This window comes from Athene cunicularia (assembly GCF_003259725.1).
Source record: "Athene cunicularia isolate RWA chromosome 9 unlocalized genomic scaffold, athCun1 chr9_part1, whole genome shotgun sequence".
Taxonomy (NCBI): domain Eukaryota; kingdom Metazoa; phylum Chordata; class Aves; order Strigiformes; family Strigidae; genus Athene; species Athene cunicularia.
Window position 1 is genome coordinate 17355193 of NW_020799110.1, and position 25596 is coordinate 17380788.

General features: G+C 36.3%; 1 protein-coding gene across 1 annotated transcript; it reads right to left on the reverse strand.

The window, feature by feature from the left end:
• Positions 1–1371: 1371 nt before the first annotated feature.
• Positions 1372–24856, reverse strand: GRK7 (G protein-coupled receptor kinase 7). The gene is made up of 4 exons (XM_026855124.1): positions 24085–24856; positions 22874–23311; positions 8811–9082; positions 1372–4639 (listed from the first exon to the last, which is right to left on the reverse strand). The coding sequence occupies exons 1-4, from the start codon at positions 24685–24687 to the stop codon at positions 4300–4302; spliced, it is 1653 nt and encodes a 550-aa protein (XP_026710925.1). The 5' UTR covers positions 24688–24856; the 3' UTR covers positions 1372–4299.
• Between the last annotated feature and the right edge of the window lie 740 nt (positions 24857–25596).

Sequence of the window (25596 nt, forward strand, 5' to 3'; positions counted from 1 at the left end):
ATAGGTGCTCTTTACCTGTAACAAGTGATAGGTCTCATACTATAAAAAGCCAGTAATTTCTGCTATCCCTAGATTTCAAAATTGATGTGTTTATCACTTGGGAAAAAAGCGTGCTTTGCTTTTAGCAGAATTCCCAGAACTAGTAGAATTTTTAGTGCTTCTGTGGTGCTATAAGCCATAGTTGCTAAGATCATAATTCTTAATTTATATCCTATTATAGAGAAAAAACACTGCGTGTAATTCAAACAATTTTTTACAATTCCTTACTGCATAAATAGATTAAAAGAATTTAAATATTTTGGTATTAAAAATCTAATAATAAAAAGATACAAATTATTATCATAACATAAGCAACTTATATTTTTTAAGGTAAATGACATGAGCATACTTAATCATTGATGTGGATATTCAGATCAGAAAATTGTTACATATACATTATTAAGCTGTAAAAGCAACAGTATTTTAAGTACAGTATTATGAGCATTGTATTTCTAAAAACGATGCTGATAGCCACACTGAACAATACAGGTATCTGTACTGACACTTGTTTATGCTTGAAGAAATAACTATCTCAAGTATTATGTTTGCTAAGAAGCTCTTAACGTAACGTTGCCTTCCCTAATACGGATGCTACTCAATAGCCTGGAAATTGCACATAGGTTCCAATTACTAAATCTGTTTCATACTGGAATAGAAAAGTGAACTACTTGCTGCAACACTGGGTGTTTATTGAATAAATGAGCCTTTGCCATGACACAACTGAAGGCACATAGCTAGAGCATAATTGCTACCACTAAATAATCTCTGTGAACAATGATTTCTTTAGGTTAATACTAAGCCTTGTTTTCTCTCTGTGCTCAGTGAAACGGGTAACGGGGATGGTACCAAAAAAATTGGGACTTGAGATACAGTAGAAAGCTTCTCTTTTTAAACCTTCTCAGTGCCAGCAGCCCTTCTCCAGTGTTGTCCAGGGTACTTTAAATGATGTTCTTATAAGAACAGATTTCAAGCCATTATGAATCTCACATTTCAGCCTACTTCAGTTAAAATTATCAAGTAGTTCTAATAGCAGTACTAAGTAAAACTGGGCAGGAAAGACAGCGCTGTTAGTACAATTGCTGCAGAGTGGTCAGGACACTCAGTAACCTTTCACAGGTGGCATTTAATGCAAAAAATTCACAATTTAGTTTTTTAGATTAGATTAACACTTGAATGCATCTTATCTGCCTGAAAAAGAGGCAAGTGAGACACCACAAAGCTGGCAAAGGAGGAAAAAGAGACACAGCTAGAAGACAAAAATAGCAGTTTCAAATTACATAATTTTCTTTTGCCACAGGAACTTAAGTACCCCAGAACCACAAGGTTATTTTCCTCCCACAACTTCATCCCTCATTTTCTATCATAAACATCCAATGACTTGGGCCTTGATCTTGCCCACTTGCATATACATTTAGGTTTACTCACATGAGTAGTATCATTGGCTGCAATAACACAATTCATCAAACACGTAAACCTTTCAGGATTGCTGGCTTTGTTTTGTTAGGGTGAAACAGGATGTTAAAATAACTTTGGTCCTGAAAGTTTAACAGGGAACTTTACAGCGGCAGGAACAAGAAAAGAACCAAGCATTCTGCAGATTCTTTAAAAGAAGTTGAAATTAATTTTTAAAATATGCACTGAAAATGCTAACAGAAATACAAAAATAATCTCTGCTCTGCTCAGTATTTTCACAGTGCAAACAGAAGGTGTCCACGTTATGAAATAGAGAATTTTAGAAAATGAAAACGAATAATTTCAAGCTAACACATTCTTCTCTGTCACACACTGTGCCAGACTGTGCATTATCAGACTTCTGATGTGCTTCTTTGAATGATTCATGGAACACTTTACAGTATCTCACTGATATAATTCCTGATGGGATTTATTGACACTATAACACTTCTAAAACTAAATAACCTAATGTTATGCACGTACAATGTCCTGAATTCACAGATCTCAGCACTGCCATACATTTTGAAAAACCCAGACTTGCAACACCTGGTATCAGAGGGGATATATGATTCTAACATGATATTAAATTCTGGTTCTGTCTATACATAACCTCTTTCTACAGGGCAACATGTATGTACTGAAAAATTAGTTATGCACTAGAAAATGTGCAGCCATTTCAGAGTACTGTTTTATGGCTCTGGAGGTTTTGTGAAATGGCATTACTATGGATTTGAGGTGTACCAACTCAGGACAGAAGTTTGTTGCCACTAGCACTAATAGGTCTCTTCTAGCTGTAATAAGGTGGTGGTGGGGAGGTGTTTGTAGGGTTTTTGTTTTGGGGTTATTTGTTTTTTAATGTATATAAAGTTTTTTGTCTGGGTTTCTTAAATATATTAGCCTAATACCACTCTGAAAGCTTCCTACAGATGGAAGCAATAAGAAATAAAATCACTGGATGTCAGCAGTGGAATTACTCCCCTAAATCCATGGACAGAACCACATGTCTATCTTTGCTCTCAACCTCCTCCGCTTTTCACAATGTTTCAGGATCATCCTTCTCAATTAAGAGCCCAAGTCACAATTCAGCTTATATTTGTTTAAACTATTTGACAGAAAGTCTCCCCTCAAAAGGCAGACAATTATATGCTCACAATTCATGAACAGAATTATCCACTAATCCTAAGTAACACTGTTCTTCATGATTTTTACTTGAAAATTAAGTATATAAAGCACTGGAAAAGCAAATTTAAAAGGAAAAAAAAGAACAATTATTTTTCTACTTAGAACACCACAATGTATTATCAATGTATTACTTAGCTGTGACTAAATCACTTAAAGTATTTAAAACTAAAGAGTTTTTGATTACTGCAATGTTTGGGATGAGCTATTAGATTATAAATAAATACTAAAGCCATGTGTTGCACACTGTAGACCTGACTGTAGAAGCCATTATATATAGTTTTTCCTTTTTAAAAACAACATACGAGTTCAAGCCCATTGTCTATATAAAAGAAGTCTTGAGTTCAGTAGAAGGTTTGCTGTATGAAAAATGGGAAACAGAGTATTAGCAGCCTCCAGGACTCCAAGGAAGGGAGCAGTTTCAACTTCCACTCTAGCCAAAGGAAATTATGGATAAATAGATGACCATAAACAGCATGCAGAATCAGTTTTAAAAGTTGTTGCAAATAACTTCCACCTGTTTTCTTACCATAGAGAATCAGCAGGATGCATCTCATGAGTAATACACTTCAGCAGTAGCAAGTATTTGCAGAAATGTTTCCAATTAATTCAAGTTGTCATAAAATTGAAAAATAAAACACATCAAAATTTGCATGAGAATCAATGAGCATCTGAAGATAGTGTCAACATGCACATGTAACCTTTGCACCATCACAGCACTTCATAGTATAATGCATTTTGCAACTACTGAATTAAAATTTATATCGCACCGAAATTAATGTCTTACAAAAAGCTAGTTACAAATTCCTTTGGTCTATCTGTAGCTTAGTTTATCACCAAAATACATAAAAAATATCAGGAATCCTGATAAAAGTTTAAAATTGATTGTCAAAAAGAATGTGTATTTACCGATAAATACATTTTCTTTGTATGTGGCATTATCACTTAAAAGAATACACTTAATAATAATAAATAAATGCTTTATTCAATGAAATTGGCGCAATCTTATCTCCACTTTGTTAAAATAATCTTTGAAAAGAGTTTGATCCTGTTGGTCCTATTTCCTAGTGATATGTAGAGCCTTCTTTTACATTTTATGACAATTTGAACATATTACAATTAAACCACCCAAAAACTAACAGAAATTAAGAAAACAACAGAGAGACTGGCTAATCAATAAGATTCCAAGTTTGACATAGTATATGAGCTCCACTGTCTAACTGAGAATATTACTTAAAAATTAAAAAGTCTTTCCTGAAAACTGTAGAACAAATAGGAAGTGGTAGTAGAAATAACAAGAAAATAGAAAGAAAACCAACAAATCATTGTAAGGTGTTGCCTCTTCACTCTATTATTGCTTGGTGTATTTCAGAATTTCTATCATTCTAAGTTTCTTAGAGAAATACAGTTCTGCATCTTGATAAATTTCCAATAAAACAAAAATATTATCTCCTTTGTTAGAAAAAAGGAAAATAATATAGTTTCTACAGCTTGTGGTCCTACACAGCCTGTCAATGTCATATTACACTGATTGTTGGTTCTTAAACAGATGCACTGAATTTCTGAAACACTGTCAGAATACGGAAAGTTCTGAGGTGGTTTCTACTCTTTTTGTTAATGATGTGATATTTACAACAACAAACAAACTCCTGACTTAGCTTCACTTCCGTTTGTGTAACCTCCGGAATCTCTGCTAGGATCATTCAGTTCTTCAAACAGTCCCGTTTCTATAATTTCTTCCTGCCAGGCTATAGGGATAGCACCCGTTGCAAACTTTTTGAAGAACTTCTTATCTTTGTCATCAAACTCAATGCCTCGTACTTCAGAGAAGTCAGCAATGTCTGTAATATCTCTGGCATAGACAACTGATGGATCTGGCACAAATGGAGGGTCAACAAGGTTTGCCTCTAGCCTGTGGAAATTTACTGTTTTGAAGAAACTATGTTTTCTTGGGTCATCATCTTCATTTCTGCAATAAAGCAAAGGTTTGTTAATCAGCACAATGTTTTGCTCTCAGATAGATACAGGTGTGTCTTTGTGTTGTATACATAAGAGTATTTTAAAGGGGTGGAGGGGAAGAGAGAGATCATACAATGCAATTCCTTCTTTTCATAACCAGAGAATGCTGCATTGCACAATATAAGCAAAGCTGAGAAGCAGAAAACATCCTGATACCATTATTCATTACCTCTCAGGGTAAATCAGTCTGGGCAAGGTGCCATGCAAGAGTTGCAGTGCTGCTTCTGGCAGTGCACCGAGACACTCATATCCAAAGACAGACTTTAACCAGAACTGAAGATACAGCAAGGTGGGGAGGGGGAGTATCAGATTTACGTAGAATGGGCAACGGAAGTCCAGTGGTTGGCTCTAGATTAACTAGGATAAGAATATCTATTAAACTCTAGACTGGGGTACATTGGCTTAATATAACTAGGGACTGACTCCAAGGAACAACAGTGAGTAGGAAAATGGTGACAAATGACATTTTTGGTTTTATCTTAATTCAAAGCAGCTTTGCATTTACATCACAAAACCCAGTTATGCCACTCTAATAAACCCTCCCAGTTTAATGAGTCTGTTCATTAAAATTAACCACTCATAAATTCGCAAAGATTTTAAGCGAGATTCACAAATTATGACATTAGCAAAACTATATGTGCCAGTGTCACAAACAGAACCCTTTATTAATATTGTTAAAACCCAATAATAAATTCCAAGGACTAAAATAATTGTAAATACATATTTTAAGTACATCTTATGAAAAAACAACTGCAGACCCCAGGAAGAATTTTTGCTGTAAAAGAAACAGTGAACTGTTTCATTGTATACCCATAGAGAGACTTGTAGGATATTCTGATGATGAGAACAGTCATGGTTGTTAAAGCATGACCAAGGACCACAGCTTTTGAACTGTGCCTCCAGCATCAAGGCATGCTGAGTTTGAGTTCTGAATTCTAGTGAGAGGAGGAGCAGAGAGGACCACTGCATTTTCTACACCTAGGCACTTTTAAAAATGTATTTATGGATGCACTGGTCTTGAAAATGGTAATGTAGGAAAACCAAATTTGTCTGGTTTTTAGCAACTACCATTTTCTGAGGCTAACATGCTGCTTTTTTATATTCCCACTTCCTTGCAAAATCATACACTTAGCAAAGCGTAAGCCCTCATATGTTTCTAGACAATGTTCTATGAACAAAATGTAATGCAAATCTCTGCAAAGTCTTTTTATTTTCGCAAATGTGTAGAAGCACTATATAGAAGTAGTAGATTTGTGTGACTACAGAAAATCTTTATTTTTCAAGACCTTATACCATGTGTACAGAACAGCTCCTCTAGCTTGCCACCAGTGCCAGTTCCTCATACACTGTCCTGCCATGCTTCTAGCCTGCCTTGGTGCTATCAAGCACAGCTAAGATGAAACTACCAGCTGCCCTTTTCAGCTCCCTGATTAGAAAATTGTCATTTTTCACCTCTGCTGCCTGGTTATCCTGAGCAGGTCACCACCAGCCACTAACCACTCCACCTGTGACCAGGATGCTAAATCACAGCCTGAATAACAATAGATGCTGCCATCTGGGCAGCCTGGGCAATGAAATCATGAAGCTTGCAGCCCAAAAGAGCCATATGAACACAATTACGAATGTATACAATAAGTCATCAGGGATCATAACCTCTGCATATATATAGTCCTGCAAAATCATCTCCTAACTTAAATAGCTAGTGACAACCAAGTACTCAAGCAGCTCTGGAGCCTGATGTGATTTTTTACATTCACTGTTAGCTTGAAGTGCATTAGATTTGCTGTTTAAATTAACTACTGCCTTGGGACACTAGTGAGCTAGTAGCACCGACAATCCTACTGAGCAGATGTACTCACAAAAATTTCACTTCCTTTTGCTTTTCCTTTCTGTAACATAAACCAAAAACACTAGAAGCTGGTGAAAGCTCCAGAATTGCTGCAGTGCTCCTCATCCTGATGTATTTTGATGTATTTTCTGACACTACCAAAACCATTAAAAGTTTAAAAACATAAAGTTACAGGAACGCCATCTACTGGAACCAGCTGAGGCATCTTCCAGCTAGGTCTTCCTCTGTGAACTGCATGTTTATGTAACTTAAATAGGAAGAGCAAATGAACTCATCTAAACTCTATCAATTTTGTATTCCTACACTTAAATAAATAAATAAATCACGTTACAGATTTGGGATTTGAGGTGTCGATCCCAAAGATCTTGAGTGAAGAAAAAGGGTTACATATTTCCTCAGTTAGCCAGTGACATTGAGTTTTCAATAGAAGAGTGGAGTATTTTAAAAGGTCAGGTGTACAAAGTAAAGCTGTCCTTGAGCAGCTTTAACTTATGCAACAGGCACTTATGTAGATAACCCAAGGTCTTGTCGTCCTTAGTAGAATTACAGTGCTAATCTTTACATAAGGATGAGCTGTCCTGAATAGTATCACCCTGTTTAAGAGGTACATGTGGGTTTTTATTCTGTATCATGACCAGCCATGGTATACATCCTTTCGTTTTCCTTCTCTAAGTACAGCACATAAGAGTAAGAATATCTTAAATAGCAGAAAAATAAAAATAATCTCTGCAATTACCTTTCTGTGCACATTTCTCCCATTACTGAGAAATAATGTAAGCAGACAGAACGATTGCAAATTATTCCCCTGGCAAAGGGAACGTGGTTACAGTAAGTGAATAGTCTGTTGCTGGTTTTGCTTCAGACTTGCTTAATAAACTTGACCAAGTTGCTCAGAATCTCTAAGTTTCATTTTCCCCTACTCTGAAATTTGTTTACTTCACAAAAGGTGGTAAATGTCTGCAAAGCATGCTGACTTGTACGGAGGATTGTTCTAAATGCTTCTGTATTAAATTTATTTTTTAAATAAGCTCTCTAAACATATTAAAAATAATACGGATTTTGAATTTTTTTTTTTTTTTTTTTTTTCTGCAGCCTTGCAGAGTTGTTGGGAAAACTCATCAGGCACAAAGAATAGTTGTCTTACTTTAGCACTGGAATAATAAGAACGTGTATATTAATGATATCTTTCATTAAAGTTAATTCTTTCATTCAAATGTGTAACTAACATTTGAAAATCTGCTCCACATTGTTATGAAATATAAATTTAGAAGACTATCTGTAAGTTTTCATTAAGTCCCTGTGTTTATTCCACCTTTAGACTGGAAAAGCACCTGATACATATATTTGCATTCATAGAATATTCAAATCATGATGTATTCTAAAGACAAGTACTATCAGTTGCTATTAGTTTTTTACATTTTTATTGTATTACTTTTATTTTTGTCTATTTTGTAAATGTAAATCCCCAGTCTGTCTCAGAACTGCACTAAATTTTTAATATATATACACACACACATATATTGGCAGAATCAGAGATATTACAAGTTAAATATTACAATGCTTAGCTTTCCAATTTTCTTGCTATTGAGCAGCTACTTGAAATTGCTAAGTCAAGGACACATCCATTAATCTTCATCAACCCAAAGCCACCTCTTAAATCCCCCAAAATGTTTTGCTTTATAAGAATTTGCACACAATATTCTTTTCCTCCTGGGACGAGTCAGGAAACCAGAACGTCTACAAGGAGTTTTTTTAAAGCACTTGAGTAAAGCAGAAGGGTTAAGGTCTCTTCAGTAAGAAGCCAATGACGCAGCCTTGCCAGTTAGATATCTGCAAGGAAGAGAATCCACACTGCAGATTTGGATTTTTGCCCACATCATTCCAGTAAGTGATACAGCCTAAGATTTTGCTTTCATTCTGCATTAGCATAGATACAGGTATCTACTTGAATATTCTTTACTTTTAGGAAAGAAAATGCAAGAGAAATGGGCTGCTCTGCCTTCTCTCAGAACTAGTCTAACCACACAAAATACCAAGGAGGGACCTCCTATGAGTAGCCTGGGGCGAGGATGGACAATCACAATATTGCAACAAAATTCCTTATTTGCATATTATCTTCAAAACTTTCCACCTCTCTCTTAGAAGTGAAAAGGAAAATGCAATACTCTGTAGAAAGTCAAGATCTAACCTCATTTTGTGCAATACGTAAAAGATAATAATACTGTTTGCAGCTTTAATCCGGCTTTTACTGAGTTTGAGAAGTAAGGCATACCTGCTTCCTAAACGTTTCTCTGCTGTCTTGGCCAAGAACAGTTCGCAAATATCTTTTGCTTCCTTTGTAAAGTTGGCATGTTCAAATTTCACCTCATCTTCCAGAGTTCTTCTTTTAACCTCATCCTTACTGATCTTTTCTTTGAAATCCTTGAATGGTGTTCGCCCAGCAATCATCTCATAAATACTACATCCCATAGCAAACCAGTCCACAGGATAGCTGTACTCTTCTTCCTTCAGGATTTCCGGAGCCATATAACCATTTGTCCCAGCCTATTGCAAACATATAGAGAGATTTACTATACAATGTCAATAATTAAATGCATAAAATTAGACAGACTAGCCTGTAATTCTTCCAAAATATTAGTAATACAATTGATATATTTTGCATCTAGAAACTGTACATATTTTTTTAATCTAGAAACTCTAAGGTATAACTCTTGTTTTAGCACAGGAACTATATCTATTTTTAAACATCTTGGCATATAGGAAAACTGTCTCAAATGTACTCTTCAAAGGTGAAATGACTGTGCAATTTCTACCTAAAAGTGTTTTCTTTATAAAAATAATGTTTAGTTTGCTTTCTTCTTCCATATTAATTGTTTTCCTGTTAAAGATAGGGTTGCTAGCTTTGTTCTGTAAACACAACTAGCAATCAATTTGAAAAGATTAAAAAAAGACAAGAATGACACAAACAATCATTGATTCCCTCCCTCTTCAGTGGTTATAACTGGTCCAACACAGGGGTGTGCTGCCAGTGAGAAACTTCTCATCAAAGGCAGTAGCTGAGCTGCATGAGGAGGTTCTCACTCGCACAGGGATCCCTGTTGGTTTCTGGAAGGAGGTGCTAACACCAAGGGCCAAGAAAAACTCTGAAAACCATTGTAAGAAAGTAAACCTATGGAAATCATAATTAGTAAATTAGATGCATTCAGATGAAAGAACAAGTTTATATTTCCTAACTGATAAAAGGTCTCTGAATAAAGACTATTACTATATACAGCACTAATGGACCCTTCTCCAAGAGAAGTGGCCGCTCTGAGAGAGGAATCTGCCTGCTCCCTTCCCAGACCAGGCCTGGCACAATTCCCCCTGGGGACAGACTGCACAGCGGTCAAGGGAGCTCCTGCTGCCTCCCTCTCCAGGGAGCTGATTCACCTGGGAGGAAAGAGAGGAGGTCAATCTCTCTATATGCTTTCTGCTGCACTGTTACACGACTGAGGATGTGAGATTTCAGCCGAAACAGCATCCTCTCAGCTCACCCAACACTTCCTGTCACATCTGATACTATATCTTATTTAATATATTTACCAGACTCAGCTAACAGTGGTAACTATGTCAGAAGTTGTTTGAACCTCTTCTTTATCTTTTTGAAATTCTGGCACTGATGTATTAGTAGTATTACAATTTGAGGTGAAAATTATCATTGTGCAAAATCCCACTAAAGGTTATTCAAGATGGTCATTATTATTGCTACCAGAACACAAATAAATAATGACAGAGATTGAAACCAAAACAGTTAGAAAAAGGTAACTAAAACTAGAGCTCATTTGGGCAAATTATATTTGTAAAAAGCACAGTTCAACAAACGAATTACATTTTATGAGGTCTGGGTAATTCCTCTAATTTTTGCAACTTTAGCCACAGTATTTCTGAGTCAGCTCTATTTATAAGCTTTAGCTCATGCCACTACACATTATGGCATATACTCTACTGTAAATAATGTGTGCAAGAGGGAACATTTTAGCATCAATTACAACATAAGTCTAATGGACAAAAAATTAAATCCGGTTTGTTTTTCTTCTCTGTGTTTTTTTAATTTTAGGGATATAGAGCAAAATCTTCCATTTCGTTGAAAACCAGAAATGAGATAAGAACAACAAAAATATCAGCCAGGTTGAAAGCAAAAGAAAAGGTTAAAAGCTAACTGTTGTCTCCCTCACTAAGACCACAGAAGTACAGAGGAACAGTATGGGCACTGCAGCAGCTGACGTCATTCCACAGGCAACCTGTACTGTTGGCAGTGAATATCTCTAAGTAAAAGTTAATACTGAGATACAGTATTACATTATAATGTGTGATTACTTCTCCATTCAGAAAGGGGGACAAGTGCTCAAATACAGACCACAGAACCCAGATTCATCTAGCCTCAGAAGATCATGAAATCTGGAAGCAAAGGAGGGGTTGAAAGCAGTTGAGAAAGTCTGGTACAAAAGGATTCACACAGAGCTCATTGCAGGTTAGTGAACACAGACACTAAATAGGCTTCTGGAATATTTTTTTTTTTTTTTTTTTTTTTTTTTTTTTTTTTTTTTTTTTTTTTTTTTTTTTTTTTTTTTTTTTTTTTTTCCTTCCTTCTGGGAAGCAATAAACATTTTTACTGAGATGAAGCTGGGGCACTAATGCCTGGAAGAACTGATGAGTCATATCATCAAAATGTACCCTGACAGCACAGGATGGTCTTTCTGATAAGACATTACTTTGCTGCAACTTCACATCATCATATGGGAACTGGATAACTCTGACATGGACAAGTCTGAATTCTGTCATCATGACTGTCTCAAGGCAGCTCCTTTCAGACTGTCTCTCTTTCCTTCCACTGGTCTCTTCTCCCATAGCTGTTTTTTCCAAATATATAGTTGCCAAGTTAACTTCAGTCTCTTCCATGTCCATTTTACACATAACCTTCACACTGTCACACCATACAGAACACAGTGCTTTGACACGGTGCTCATGTTTCAAGAACAGAGAAAGCAAGATCACAATCACAGACCAAAAAGACTGCACAACCACAACTTAAGAGAAAATAGGGATGGACCAACAGCAGCTTCCCTTCAGACTGAAGTGAAAGACTGTGGATGGGGTTACTGTGGACAAGAATTAACTTCAAAAATTCTAAATTAGTAGCAATTAAATCTTTTGAGCTGTTTTTGAGCTGATTCTGCTCAATCTGAGAGAAGTCTAGAAACATATATTGTTCCTCTGATATAATTCAGATTTTTATGAGACCTGTTTTTCTCATGGAATTCCATCAAAACTTGAACATAACCGTAAAACGAATCTCCTCCAATCCTGAAGCTTTCCTATGATTGATAATGAAGGAACAGACTGAGAAGCAGGAATCTAAACCTAATCTCATAACCCCTGAGACTCAAAACCCACTTAAACATTACCATTTTATAACAGAAACAAACACATTTCACAAGCAGCCAGCAGTGATGCTTAAGGGGGAAGAAACACATAAACAATCAGGGGGAAGAAATAAATAAATCTCTGCAATCTTTATCAAAACAGGAATTTGAAGAAGGGAGCTTAAATTTTAGTCTTTTCCACCTATTTCTACATATGTGGAGCTTTGGCAAAATCATTTAGGAAGAAAGATGATAAAGCCATACGCATTTGCTATATTAGGGAATGCAAAAAAAAAAAAAGAATTATTAATTCCCCAGAACTGGAACAACATACGTCTTTCAAATGAAGACTTAATTCTATCTTTGGGGAGTAGATAGCATTAAAGGAAAGCTAAAACCTAACATCCCTGCACTAATCATTATGAAGAACACGCTGTCAAAAATCAGATCATCTTTCAAGGAAAACAGATCCTGTGGCAACATGAAAAGCAGCCTTGATGACTCAGAATAAGTTTATTTAAGCAGGTAAAACAGAAGCTTAGTGAAGGGAGTTTTTAAACTGTACAGCTGACAGTAACAGTAGTGAGATTTGAGCAGCCAAAAAATAGTGTATTAGGTGGAAAATGTATTCACTGATTCCCAAAGCAAAAGTGAATCAAAGTAATGAGTTAAATGACACTTAGCAGGTCAAGAAGAAAATAAATATACTGTAAATTATACTCAAATGTAAAAAGGTAAAAAAATGGACAGAAAGCAAATTAATTAAAAGATATCACAAAAAATATTAATGCATTATTTTCGAGGTGGTCTTTATTTTCCATGGGCTGGTACAGAGTATTTAATTCAGTTAGAATTATTGACCATGCCTCAGAATGCCTACCTCTAAGTATGGGTTACTGGTATGTCTACAGCACAAAAGACTCATTATGTTTTCATGATTTTGTAGCTGTTTTCACTCAATACAATTTGTAAGTAAATTCAGAAGTTATGTATTAATTGAAAAACACTTTTTCTTACTAGATATTATTTTGCATGGATACATGTAACTTTTAATGGAAACAGGGAAAATAAAAAAACGACACTCAGAAAGTTAAATTCCGTTTTTGTCAGCTCTACACTACTTGGGCTTACATTGGGTTTTGAATGAGACTAAGGTCAAGCGCATTTATTTTCTTCTTTCCTGTAGGATTCCTGATAAGACCAGGAAACATTTGAATATAAGTGTTGACTGCTCAAGTGATTTCATAGAGACACACAAACACATGGAATTACTCTTCACTGATCTGGAAGCGTCTAATGGGACACAATTTTAAAAAATATCACAAAGGAGACAAAGAATGTTATATTTTCCCAACTTTTGTACAGAAGGCAGAAATCATATGCCATTGCACAGACACACAACTTTTTGAAGTGTAGTCAGTGCAACAGTAGCTAATTTTTGCTTGCTCTCCATCAATACTGTCTTTTGTGACGATGAGCAGGATGCCTTACTTGCATATGCTGTTTGAAATATAAAAATAGTCCTTAAATTTCAGTCAATTAAATTTTAATTGACTTTCTTTTGAAAAGGGTTAACAGATCTACTTTTCCCTTTATTTCTCCATCTTGAGAACAACCCAAAATAGAATTTTTCAATAATCTTCTAAAATGTGGTGACCCAGTGTTGTCCTTGGATACATTAGTGAAGAAGTTCTGTTAAGTGGAATTGTTGCTTTGAGTGTGGTTTGACAGGGCATAGTAGAAATTACTCATCTGAAAGTATACAAATGTTTCTTTTGTGAAATGTGATCCTGCATAAATTTTTAAAAGGTCACATAATTATAATCTTTTAATAATACAAGATGTGATCCTGAGAAGCACTAAGTGCACTCAGTTCCCAGTACAGTCAACGGTACTTGGCACACCACGACTCTGAGCAGAGTGAGGCCCGCAGTGTAAGCACACTCATACATCCTATTCAGATTGCTGTCCTGAGAAGGGAAAGTCCCTTGAACGCTGCCGTTATCCCAGCTTCTAGCAGATGCAGGGAAGAAACAAAACTCTCTAGAGCTTTCATGAGCACAGCAACAGGCAAATGAGGAGAAATGGGATTTAGATCTCTCTACCTTTTCCCACAGATCTCTGCAAAACAAACTCAATTGATATCACAAACCAAACAGTAAAGCAAATCAGAATGTCTATCTTTTGTTTGCCATGGCAAAAGAACTGTTGAACAGAGGAAAAAAAACAAGCTGAGTTTAGCTCTATCAGCTGTTTCCTGGGGCTCAGTCCTTCCTTCCTCCAAGGGGTGCCACTGCCTGCTTTGTTCTCTTGTCCAGCTGTTCCTCCACTCCTTCAGCAATGGCCTTAATAGACCCTGCAGGAATGCAGGAACAGATCACAGAAAACTCTTCTCTGCACACAAGCTAATAGGCCCTAGACGTAGAGAAGAACAACTGATCTGCCTCTTGTCACTCACTTTACATTCTTCATTTTTCTCCCAAGAGCCACTGTGAGGAGGAATGGAGCGTAATTTAAACGTCACACACAATTGCAGTTCCTCCACACTTTCTCACCACATGTTCATACAGCAATAAGAAGCCAGTTGATCAAAGGCAACTATCTTTTAAAAGAAGATAAAATCAAATCTAATTAGAACAAAAGGCACCCTTGAAAAGTCTCACAGAAAAAAAAATTGCCATATTGTTAATGCTTAGCAAAGGGAAGTACCTTATGATGGGATGGCCCATCATAAACTGATGGGCTGCTGATTCAGAAGAACACAAGGACAACTGTTCACAGTAACAGGAAAAGATAATGAGAAAGACTGTATAGAAGTTTAGGAGCTACTGAATCCCACATGCTTATACAAAATTCAAGACCAGAATTTTTTTCATTTTCACACAGGCACATAATTTTAACAGGGAAAGTTATCTGCCTTAAAAACCCCCACACAGATAAAAGCACAAAAGGGACAAAATGTATATATATTAGAAAAAGGAAACAAAATTGCCTCTGGGTTCAATGTCACTAACTGGAGTAGTAAAAAAAATAATTCACCATTGGTTTTTACTCTTAAGTTTGGACATCAGTAGTCTTTGAAATCAAGGAAGTTGCACAAATGAAAGAGAAAGCCACTTCTGTGACAGTAAGGGCAGGCTGCCTGTGTGCTCACACTTGGGAAAACAAATAGACACAGTTAGAGCATGTTTTTCAGTTTAGATTCATGCTATATGAAAACCAAAGGGACAGCTCGAGGAAGGACAGTCTAGTAATTGGACACAAATTTTAACTTTGGACTCCAGAGCATCTCCGTTCTCTCCTCCTGTGTGATCATGTGTAAATCACTATCTTTGCCTCAGATCCCTACTGGAGATAGAACCCCCTAACATCCACACCTTCGTGAAGTGTCATCAGCAGAAACAGGCACTGCTAGAGGGTGAAGCAATCAGACATTATAGAGGTGGAGCATACAGGACAAGCAGAACACTTGGTACAGACTCATAACCACACAATTAGAATTCAAGAACTTAGTTCTCTAGTCTTCGTGTAACATAATTTTCCCATTATTTTCCCTTTAAATTTCTCCTGATCATTTCCCATCTATATTGTGTGAATAATAATACTTCAGAGGTGCTTATGGGGTTTTTAATGACCATAGAATATTCCATAAACAACATTAATATGAGAGAAAATTCTCTATCTACTTAGACCTGTATATATGTTATACAATGCACAGGTGGCTTTCTCAAAAAGGGGACATCAAAGAGAAATTTTGTGTTCAGTGCCTGTGTGACGGAGGGAACAGGACTGCAAGATGCCCTAAGAAGGGTACTGGCCCTTCAATGTAGGTACAGCTCCTGTGGGTCAAGCAGTGCGAATGACAGTGAGGCCTGGATGGTTACTGTCTTATCACTAAACTCTTTCAGGATTACAACTAACACTGGAGGTACAATTCTTTTACACGTAAATCCAGGAAGATGGTACTGGCTGCATCAGTCCAAAGGCCCATATGGCCAGTTTACTGTCTGTGAATTGGCCAAAAAATGGATGCATAGGGAAGACTATAAGAACCTGGTGTGTACATTGGTACTTCTCTATTGTTTCCTAGACTCCAACTGTTTTCAGTTCAAGGGCTTCCAGAGACAGAAATGGTTTCTCTCAACAAAGTTGTTTTCCATCAATTGTCCACTCTCCCCCTGAATCTAGATAAATTCTTAGACCCTACAAGATATTTTACAAGAGTCCTACAGCTTAACTATACATTGTGTTAAGAACCACCTCCATGTATTTTTGAACATGCTACCTTTCACTAGCAGATTTTAAACTTGAACAATGAGCAAAACCAAACCCACAATTTTCCCTTGCTTATGTCTTTAATTTCAGGATTTTATTTTGTCTTCTTAAAAAAGTCATTATATGTTTGTTAACTGAAACTACTCCTCACAGTAAGCAGAATGTCACATGGTCCACTAAGAACAGAAGTACTACATTCCTCACCATCCCCTAGCTTACAGTTCCTGCAATACTGCTTCTGGTCAAAGCTGTCAAATCAACAGTTCAAAGAATTACATTGTCACTCAAGTGTTCCATTTCTTACTCAATAAAATAAAAACATCTTTGACAGTGTTGAAACAAGTGGCCTACTAGATGACTTACCAAAGAGATCACTCCAGAATGTATATTATTTTCTGTAAAAAATAATGAACCTCAAGAGACAAAGGGACTAACCAGTAGTGTTTAGCACTTAAGCTACTTCAACATGAAAAATTCTATGTAAGTAGCTAGTTCCTTCCTAGAGCTAGGAATCTTATCCCTTGCTTTTTTACAGAGCATGCTAAAGCATTTATTAACTGTCAGATTAAACTGAATGAAGAACAAGTTTGAAAGTCATGCAAAGAGACTTGATGCTATGTCTTCAAGAGCTCTAATGTCTTTCCTCAGAGAGACAAATGTGTCTCATGGGTGGCACACCCTGTGTAGGAAAAGCATTTAATGGGACACATTGCATTCTCAGAATTTTAGATGACTACAGTATCCTTTCTGCCATCTCCAAAACTGCAGGAGGCAGAATGGTCCCACAAAATCGGTTTTGCTCTCTTCAGTCTCATGATCATGGCATTCATAGTGGATAAGGTTGCATACTGTAAACTGTGTTTCAGAGACTAAAAAAAATCTGAAATACCTGTCATGATGACGCCCTTCATAACAACCATGATTATCAAAATTTTTAAGAACAAAGTTCTGCTAGTAAAACAATCCATTTTACATGTCATACTTAAATAAGCATAGGTAGAATGGTGGTTTTGAAACTGTAAAAGAGCAGGCAAGTCACACTAAACCCGAGCAAATGAAGGGCTGTCATTTTTCAAAGTGCAGAGAAAGAATAAATTTTTACAGAATCTTATCCATTATGCCATGTGATAATGACCAAAGGTCAACTGTAGAATAGCTTGCTGAGTTATTTTTTATTTCACAAGTCTAAACTCTCCTCCTGCTTCTCAACTGCCTTGAAATTAAACTGCAAGTTTCAGGAACATCTAAATAGATTTCCTTCTGTTTTCTTAAGAAATAGAATCTTATAATAAACAAACATACAGGAGGGCAAAAGGACATTTTGAGTAAGATTTTAACCAAAACATGTTTTTCCTATAAAAATATTATGATGTCCTTCAAATATATAAAACATAGCACAGGAAAACTGTGAAGAAGCCTGAAACCTCAGAAGATATGAATACACATTTATAAATACTACATAGAAATGTTTGCCTTATTTTTCACAAGTTATTATGTCAATATTTAAGCTCTCTGGCTCACATGCATCTGCACAAAAATACTTCACAATTTATGTGCAACAGTTGCTTTGCATCAGTAAGGGCAGAAAGTTCTTCCTGAAATAAGCAGCAAATATGCACTGACTTCTAGAAAAACGGAATTAAGTCCTCTATATTTTGAGGTGTGGAGGATATGAGAGTACTAAACAGAAGAACATGCTCACTTTTCTCACAACCATTCTCAGGAAATTAAGTAGTATTACTCTTTTGATTAAGGGCAGGAACATTTGATTCATATACAACTGAAAGTTCACTTGTATGAGAAAAAGTTGCAGAGACTTCAAGAAAAAGGATTGCTACGTCAACCTGTTCAAGTGGAGAAACTTGGGATGGAGACTCCTCATTTCTGTCATATGCAAAAGGAACTAGCTCCAGAATCAATCGAGTTCATAACTAGACAAAACATTTTGCCTGTGCAAAAGCTGTATTTGCAGGCTCTCAGTTTCTCCTTGTTGCCTATTATGATTATATAAGGAAGAGTATCAACATTTAAAAAGGGGTACTTTTAAGATACAATCTAGTTTATGCACAGTATGATCAACACATCAGAACAGATGCTACAGGCATATTTGAACAAAAAGTCATAATGATATTTCCTAAATTCCTGAATAATGTTATTATCAGTGGCAAAGAATTTGTTTCCAGTGATGTAAGAACTCTGAGTAAGTGTGCATATACATATTTTTAGATAGATTGCACAGGTACATGCAAGTATCACAAGAAGATCACATATAATCCATGTTTGTTTCATGAAGAAAAACATACATTGTAAGCAGTTCTCAACTGCATTCTACTTTTTTTTTTTTCCCCCCAAGACTGTTATTGTTCAAAATGGTGTATTTTCTTTTTTGTTTTGGTGACTTCTCCGTTCTAAAGCCAGCTAACACTTCACAAGTACAAATCAGCACACCTTACTTAGTGAAGTTTTCTCTAATTATAATTTCTATCATTTCTGTATAAACATAATTTCTATAATTTTCTGTAATTATTACTGTACCAATTACTTACAACCATCTATATATGTTCAAAATAAGATTCAGATGGAAAGCCAGATATTTCTACTTGCTGCTTTAGCAATTGAAAAGAAAGGAAGAAAAGTAAGGCTGGGTATCCAACTCCGTCTAGAAAGAGCACTGTTTCTGAAAGTAGGGTATTTTTATTTTAATAGCTACAGACAGATTGGTATAGAGTACACAAATATTTCTCAAAGGGAGTATATGTAATGACAGTACTTAAAGGATACCAAAGCTACTCCTTCAGTTACATAAGTATTAATCATCAGCTGCACAATGCCTTTTCTGTAGCATAAAGACACATTACTTTATAAGGCCACATTAAAGTCACTCATCTAAAATTCAAAAAACCTTTCTACCCATAAAGAAAATAATCTTTGTCTGGTAAACAATACATAAACATTATTGTTTCATAGAAGTCTTGACCAAAAACTTGGAAAATGTCTAAAACAGGAACTTGTTAACTAGCTTATCGCTTGTGCCATGTGATAACCTAATCACCTAAACAAGATTTACAAAAGGGATTTATGGATCCTCCGGCTGATGTATGGGTGATATGCATCATACATGAGGAACTAGCAATTTTTTTATGCTTTTTAAGTGGAACAAATTTAATGGCTTGTAAACTCATGAGAGGTGTACAAAACTTTTAGAATGTATAAAAATACTGTCTTTTGCTATCTCAAATGAAATAAATACACAGATAAATCCATATATTATCTACTATTCCACCCTGCATAAGGAATGATGAAAGTCATCATTATTTCTACTTCATAATATATAATAAAAAAAGACGTAGGAAAAAAAAAAGGCAGAAAACTGACACTTTGTTTCACTATATATTAAGAGCTACTTTCATACTAGCATAGTTACAGTCAAACACATGGAGATAAACATTTTTTAAGCAGGAGCCTAAGATCAGATGTCTACTCCACATTTATTTACTTGGCTCCTCCTCATCTATAAAAGGTATGGAAGAGTCTTCTATTTTATTTTGTTTATTCAGAAGGAAGATCCACTTAACACCTGAAGAACTAGAGACATCATGAAAAGATTAGCACTCAGGAAGAAAAACCTAAATCACCGATATTTTTAGACAGTTGTTGAAAAATCTTAAATTATTTTACTTTATTTTTAGCATCTATTTAGTTCACACCCGATGAAAACAACTCTATTTTAAAGAAGGGACCATTCTGCTTCTTCATTTCAGTGTATGAGACCAAAAGAGTATCCCCATGCTTAGAATGAATACAGTCTCATAATAAAAGTAGTTTTACTCAACACCAGGGTAGCTTGCATTGTAGAAATCTGTTCTGAGTAAATTGTTAAGATATAACCCAGAAAAGCATATTCCTTTTCTTCCTCTGAAATGGTACTTCAGCAAAACAAGGAATTCAACAGTTGCTGCTACTGATATTTCTAAGATGAAAAACAAGAAATAAAATGAAAGATCAAACAACTCAAGCTTGTTCAAGCTTCCAATTTCACTAGACAACAGAAAAAAGAATCCAAACCTTTTTTTTAATTTAATCACCTTACAGAAAGGCCACAACAGAGACAATTAAAACCAAAAATTATGTATACCTTACATTTAATAAATAAACTATTTTAATTCTTCATAATATCTGTAAGGCTGGCTAAGTAAAATTTATCATAACAGATGATATAAATGACCATTAACTGTACCAGACAGTTAAACCGTGGTTTCATTTGGTACTAGGGATATTAGTTAATTAGTTTCAGGCAGTAGAATGACTTGTGAATATGATTAAGGCAAAGTTAGGCATTATTGTCACAGTGCAATAGAACAGTATTTTAAATATGATATTGAAGAACCAGGTCATAAAAGAGGGTTACAAGGGATTTAAAGTCAGAACTGCTGGAGATATGAATGACGTTCAATGTATTACAACATCCATCAAAATCGAAGAATTCTTTGCAAATGGATAAATAAATTGAAATGAAAAGGTTTTATGTTATAGATCAGTAGTATTTTCCCTATAATGAATGACTGAAAATTATAAGCCTTTAAATTGTCAGTTCAGACCATCACCCAAAATCTAGAAACTGATTTATGATGTAAGGCACTTCACTCAGATATATAGTACAACACAAATTTGGCCTGGAGGAACATATTTTCTGCCTTAGCTTATAAAATTGCCCTTATAAAACTGTGTCCACAAAATGGTGCAACTAATTAAATTTAACTTAATACATCTGTCTTGGAGCTATATATCTTTTTTTGGGAAAAAACTGCAAAGTTATACAAATACCTTCTCTCAAGACTTTTTAAAAGTGATAATGATTTGGCAGTCATATTCAAAAAGCATGTTATCATATAAGCTTTCTGCCAGTTTTAAGTCACAATGTAACTGTGATTAGTAAACTTAAAATGGTGCTGTTAAATTGATTTTTTTTTTTTTTTACAGGGGTATATGGTGAAGCTTAATGCAACAAATTTTGTAAAGGTGTTTCTAGGTCTTCCTGTGTACAAATTATAAATAATAGCAATATCTAGCTCTTATATAATGTTTTTAAGCTTCCAAATGACTCAAATAGGGTTAGTTTATAGAAATGCAAAAAAATACTGGGAATTATTATTCATCTAACTCCCTCTTCTCCTATTTCTATTTCCTATATGAATAAAACTGCCTTTAACAGGAATTCCTTATAACACACTACAGTTGTGTAATACATTGTTCATTGCAGGTTTTGTTCTAATAAGAGCACCCATATAACGGTGAACAGTGCTTCTAAAAACAGTGAAAAACAGAAAAAAAATCATTATAACAACTTGATGACTGTCATAGAAAGCAAGAAGGAACAACAGCCTTGTCCACTACTGCTTTGAGATTTTACCCTAACACCAACAGAAGTGATTAGACATTTCTAAATACACTTTTTTTTTTCTTCTGTCAAATCTTACGTATTTACAAGTAGGAAAAACTGCCCTTGGCCAAAATTATTTTTTCTGATCTGCATGCATCTATAACTTGCAAAGTACAGTACGGTTTGTAGCTTTGGGGTCATTGATCAAAATGCCATCTTCACAAACAAAGTAAGATTCCTATTTCACGTAAGTTCTATTTAAAAACCTGCCTTAGCTTTCACAGAAACTGTATTTTCACATCTAAAACACAGTGCAGTCTCATTTAAAAATTATTTCCTATCTAAAGATACATCAATTTCCGTATTTTCTTTCATTGAGAACTAAAACCATTCATAATACAACCCTTTTAAATTGCCAGGGAACAAAATATATTCCTTCAAAGTACAAATTACTGTATTAAGTAACAATGTCAAAAGACGTGTGTACTTCAAGCATGTGTGCCTCAAGGAGGTCCCCTCTTCTACTGATTTCTACAGAGTAACTTGAAAGATTTGGAGAGTGTAACATCAGGCAGTTAGGGCAGATCATAATTTGCTCATCTTTTTGTTCACATCTTTCCTGAGGAAACCTCTTGACATTATTACAAATGTGGGTTAGTTTGGAATGACCACAGGCACAACTGAAGTGCTGCACAGTCTAATTCACATAGCAAAAACCAACTGGTCATCCAACTCTTTCTTCCTGCACATGTGCACGGGCACGTACATTTGCAAACTGTCATCAAGCCTGGTAGCTTTTTCAGGAATGAATTTGTTGGGGGAGGAAGGTTGCAATGATTTATTGTGTAGCACCATAAACACCTGCAAACAGTAGCATTACTGCACATCTGGAAGAAACTGAATACAGAAGGAGTCGTATCTTTGCTGCTCATTAAACAAACAAGTAATTGGTTCAATCAACAACTATGCACTATTACTCAAGGCACAAAGACTTTGTGTTAGCATTCTATAAAATAACTGGTTCAAGAGTTTATCTTAAAAGAAACAACAGGTCAAGCTGATTCTCCTACTTCTATATAAGAGAAGTTATTTTACTACATATAGCACCTAGAGAGTTAATTAACCAAATCTTCTTACCACCTGTCTCTTGGAATGAAATGACCACATAAGGTCTTTAGCAAAGAACAAATCCAAGGGAATTAAGTCTTGGACTCATAATGTGTTAGAAATAGAACATCTTTCCTTCCCACTGCCCATGTTCAATGGATTTGTACTCACCCTCTGAGTGATGGTTCTTCCCTCTTTGACTTTCACTGCCAGTCCAAGATCAGACAGACGGCAGTTACCATTATCATCCAGAAGGACATTCTCTGGTTTCATGTCCCGGTACACAATCTTGATGGAATGGAGATGCAGAATCCCACAGGTGATCTGAGCTGAGTAATAGATGACCCTGTTCATTTCCAAACCCCTTTCTCCCACATTGTAGATGTGATACTTTAGATCCCCTCCATTCATGAGAGTCATGACAAGACACAGATGGCTTTTGCTCTCATAGGCATAAGCTAGTGTGACTATGAAAGGACTTCTGGTCTTCTCCAGAATCTCTTTCTCCAGTAGTGCCATCTTCTCTCCACCTTTCTTTTTCAACCTTTTCTTATCCAGTTTCTTGCAGGCATACATCTTGCCAGTATTTTTCACTTGGATGGCACAAACCTAGGGAAGCAAGATGCATGAGGAAAGGTAATGAAAGAATTTTACACATACAGACTGGAATATCAAGGGCAGTAATAGCCAGGAACTGGCGAGTCACTGATGCCTATTGGTAGCTGGTGATGCTAACTTCCGTGAAAGAGTATATTAGCAAAGAAAATAAGGAAAAAACAAGAGTACAGTCTGTTCTGTTCTGGACCAGTATATGGTGGACCTAATGCAAAGTTCCTGAGGACACTATTAGTAGACATCTATTAGCAAATAAAATAAACAAGGACCCATTCTCTGACCATGATAATACATGGCATGTACAACTTGCATCTGCATAGCTAATCTCCCTTCCAACTCAGAAAAAGAGTGCCTCGTTTATACTGTGTTTTGGGAACAGAACCTCATCTGTGCTATTCCCTAAACTGCACCTAGGAATTATCTGAGAGCATGAGAGAGAACACAGGCTAAAAATGGCACCAAGGAGCAGACTAATAATTCACTATATAGACAGCCATGCAGGCTTTTGTGAAGACCACCTTTTTTTACTAGCATAGATACAGAACATAAAAACATTAGTGTAGCTCTTCACTGACAGGCATCTGGACCCTCTATCACAGTATAGATAACAAATGCAGTCTAATTTCTGGGAAATGGACAATCTGAAAGATGAAGTTCCGCAAAACCTTACACAACTTCTTAATTCATTGACAAGTTCCTCTGCAAACCTACCTGCTGGTCTTGAAAGGGGAGGGATAACCCACATCCTTAAAAATAACAGCACTTACCTCTCCAAAGCCACCTTTGCCCAGCACTCGGTACTCATAAAAGTATTTTTCAGTTATTGGCTGCTTCTCAAAAACTTTCCATTGGAGGAATTTGTCATAGAAGGAGCTGGTCTGGAAGTCCTGAAAGGGCTTGCCTTTAAGGAAGAGTTTGGTTTCCTCCTTGGCCAGCTGCATGACCTTCTCATAGTCTTCTGCAGTAACTGCCTCGCATTTGCCGGCCAAGTCAGAGCTCATGAAAGCCAGATGGCTTTTGGAGCCTACCTTAAGAAAACTGGTGATCATATTCTCCATGGTACTGCTCTTGACATTGTCCTCTGCCAACTCCCACTGTGATGCTTCATCCAAGAAGTCCCTAGCTACCAAATATTCTGGCACTGTCTTCAAGAACTCTCTGAATAATTTCTTGCCGATGGGCTGCTGCTCACAGATGCTGTCATAATCAGCATCAATGGACTGCCTAACATCTCTGCACTGATCAACCCTGGGCAGTGAGAGGCTCTTACGTCTCCTTTGGATCTCTTTGGTGTCTCCATCTGCACTCTTCCTTGCCTGCAAATAGGCTGTGTTGGCAATCAGGTTGTCAAGCCCCCCCATGTCACACATGTTGGCAAGCTCTTGGGGTGGCAGAGCCTGGCTGAGACAAAATGAGTAACTCTCCCAAGTGCTGTGCTATAGCCACTCTGCACTTCTGCCTGCTAGTGGTGTGTGTGGGCTTCTGAAAAACACCAGGGAGACTAACTGCTTTTGCATTAAATACCTCTGAAGGATTTTCACTAAGTACCTTTAGGTATATGCACCATTTGTGGAAAGTGACTGGTAAGAGGTTTCTCTATAAGGAGCTTTGAGGTTGCTATGTATAGCTGAGGGATGACATCCTAGGCAAACCTCACTGGCAGCACCAAATACACATAGTTCAGTGGATGGTTTTCAGAATGGACGATGATAACCTTTAAGTGTATCAAGATTTCATCTATATACACTGTCCCCAAAGAACATGCAAAGATTCCTGTCTGCAATACATGCACACTCCAAACTCAGTGGCACTCTGGCCACAGTTAATAGGACAGCCTTATATCTCCCCCCCCTCGACACACGGAACACCAACGGACTAAGAATTAAGTAAGTTGAAATCTGGTTTTATTAAAAGCTTTTATCACAAATCTGCCATGCCTGAAACAGAAGTTGACATAGACTGACACAAGCCATTGAGCTTTAAATTATCCCACAATTCAGTGGTTTGAGCATCCATGCTTCCAAAACTCAAGTTATACTCAACATCAATGACTGAGCTCCACAGACACTTCGTGCAAACCCTGATGCCTTATGTGTCTGAGCGCATTACATGTGGAGGCTAAGACCTGCTGCCGGTCTAAAAATAATAATCCCTAGATATGAAACAACATATAGCTCTGACTTCACCTTCTACCCACAGAAAAGGGAGATACACTTCAAATGACCAGCCAAATCTTGCCAAGAAACTTCCATACGTTATTGTAGCTTGTTCCCTGCTGA

Excerpts from the sequence above, each read along its gene's own strand:
- GRK7 (XM_026855124.1), bottom strand. The coding sequence starts at position 24,687 with ATGTGTGACATGGGGGGGCTTGACAACCTGATTGCCAACACAGCCTAT. Across the intron at positions 23,312-24,084 it reads GCAAAGGTGGCTTTGGAGAG|GTTTGTGCCATCCAAGTGAA; the intron begins GTAAGTGCTGTT and ends TTGCTTCCCTAG. Across the intron at positions 9,083-22,873 it reads GAAGAACCATCACTCAGAGG|GCTGGGACAAATGGTTATAT; the intron begins GTGAGTACAAAT and ends TGTTTGCAATAG.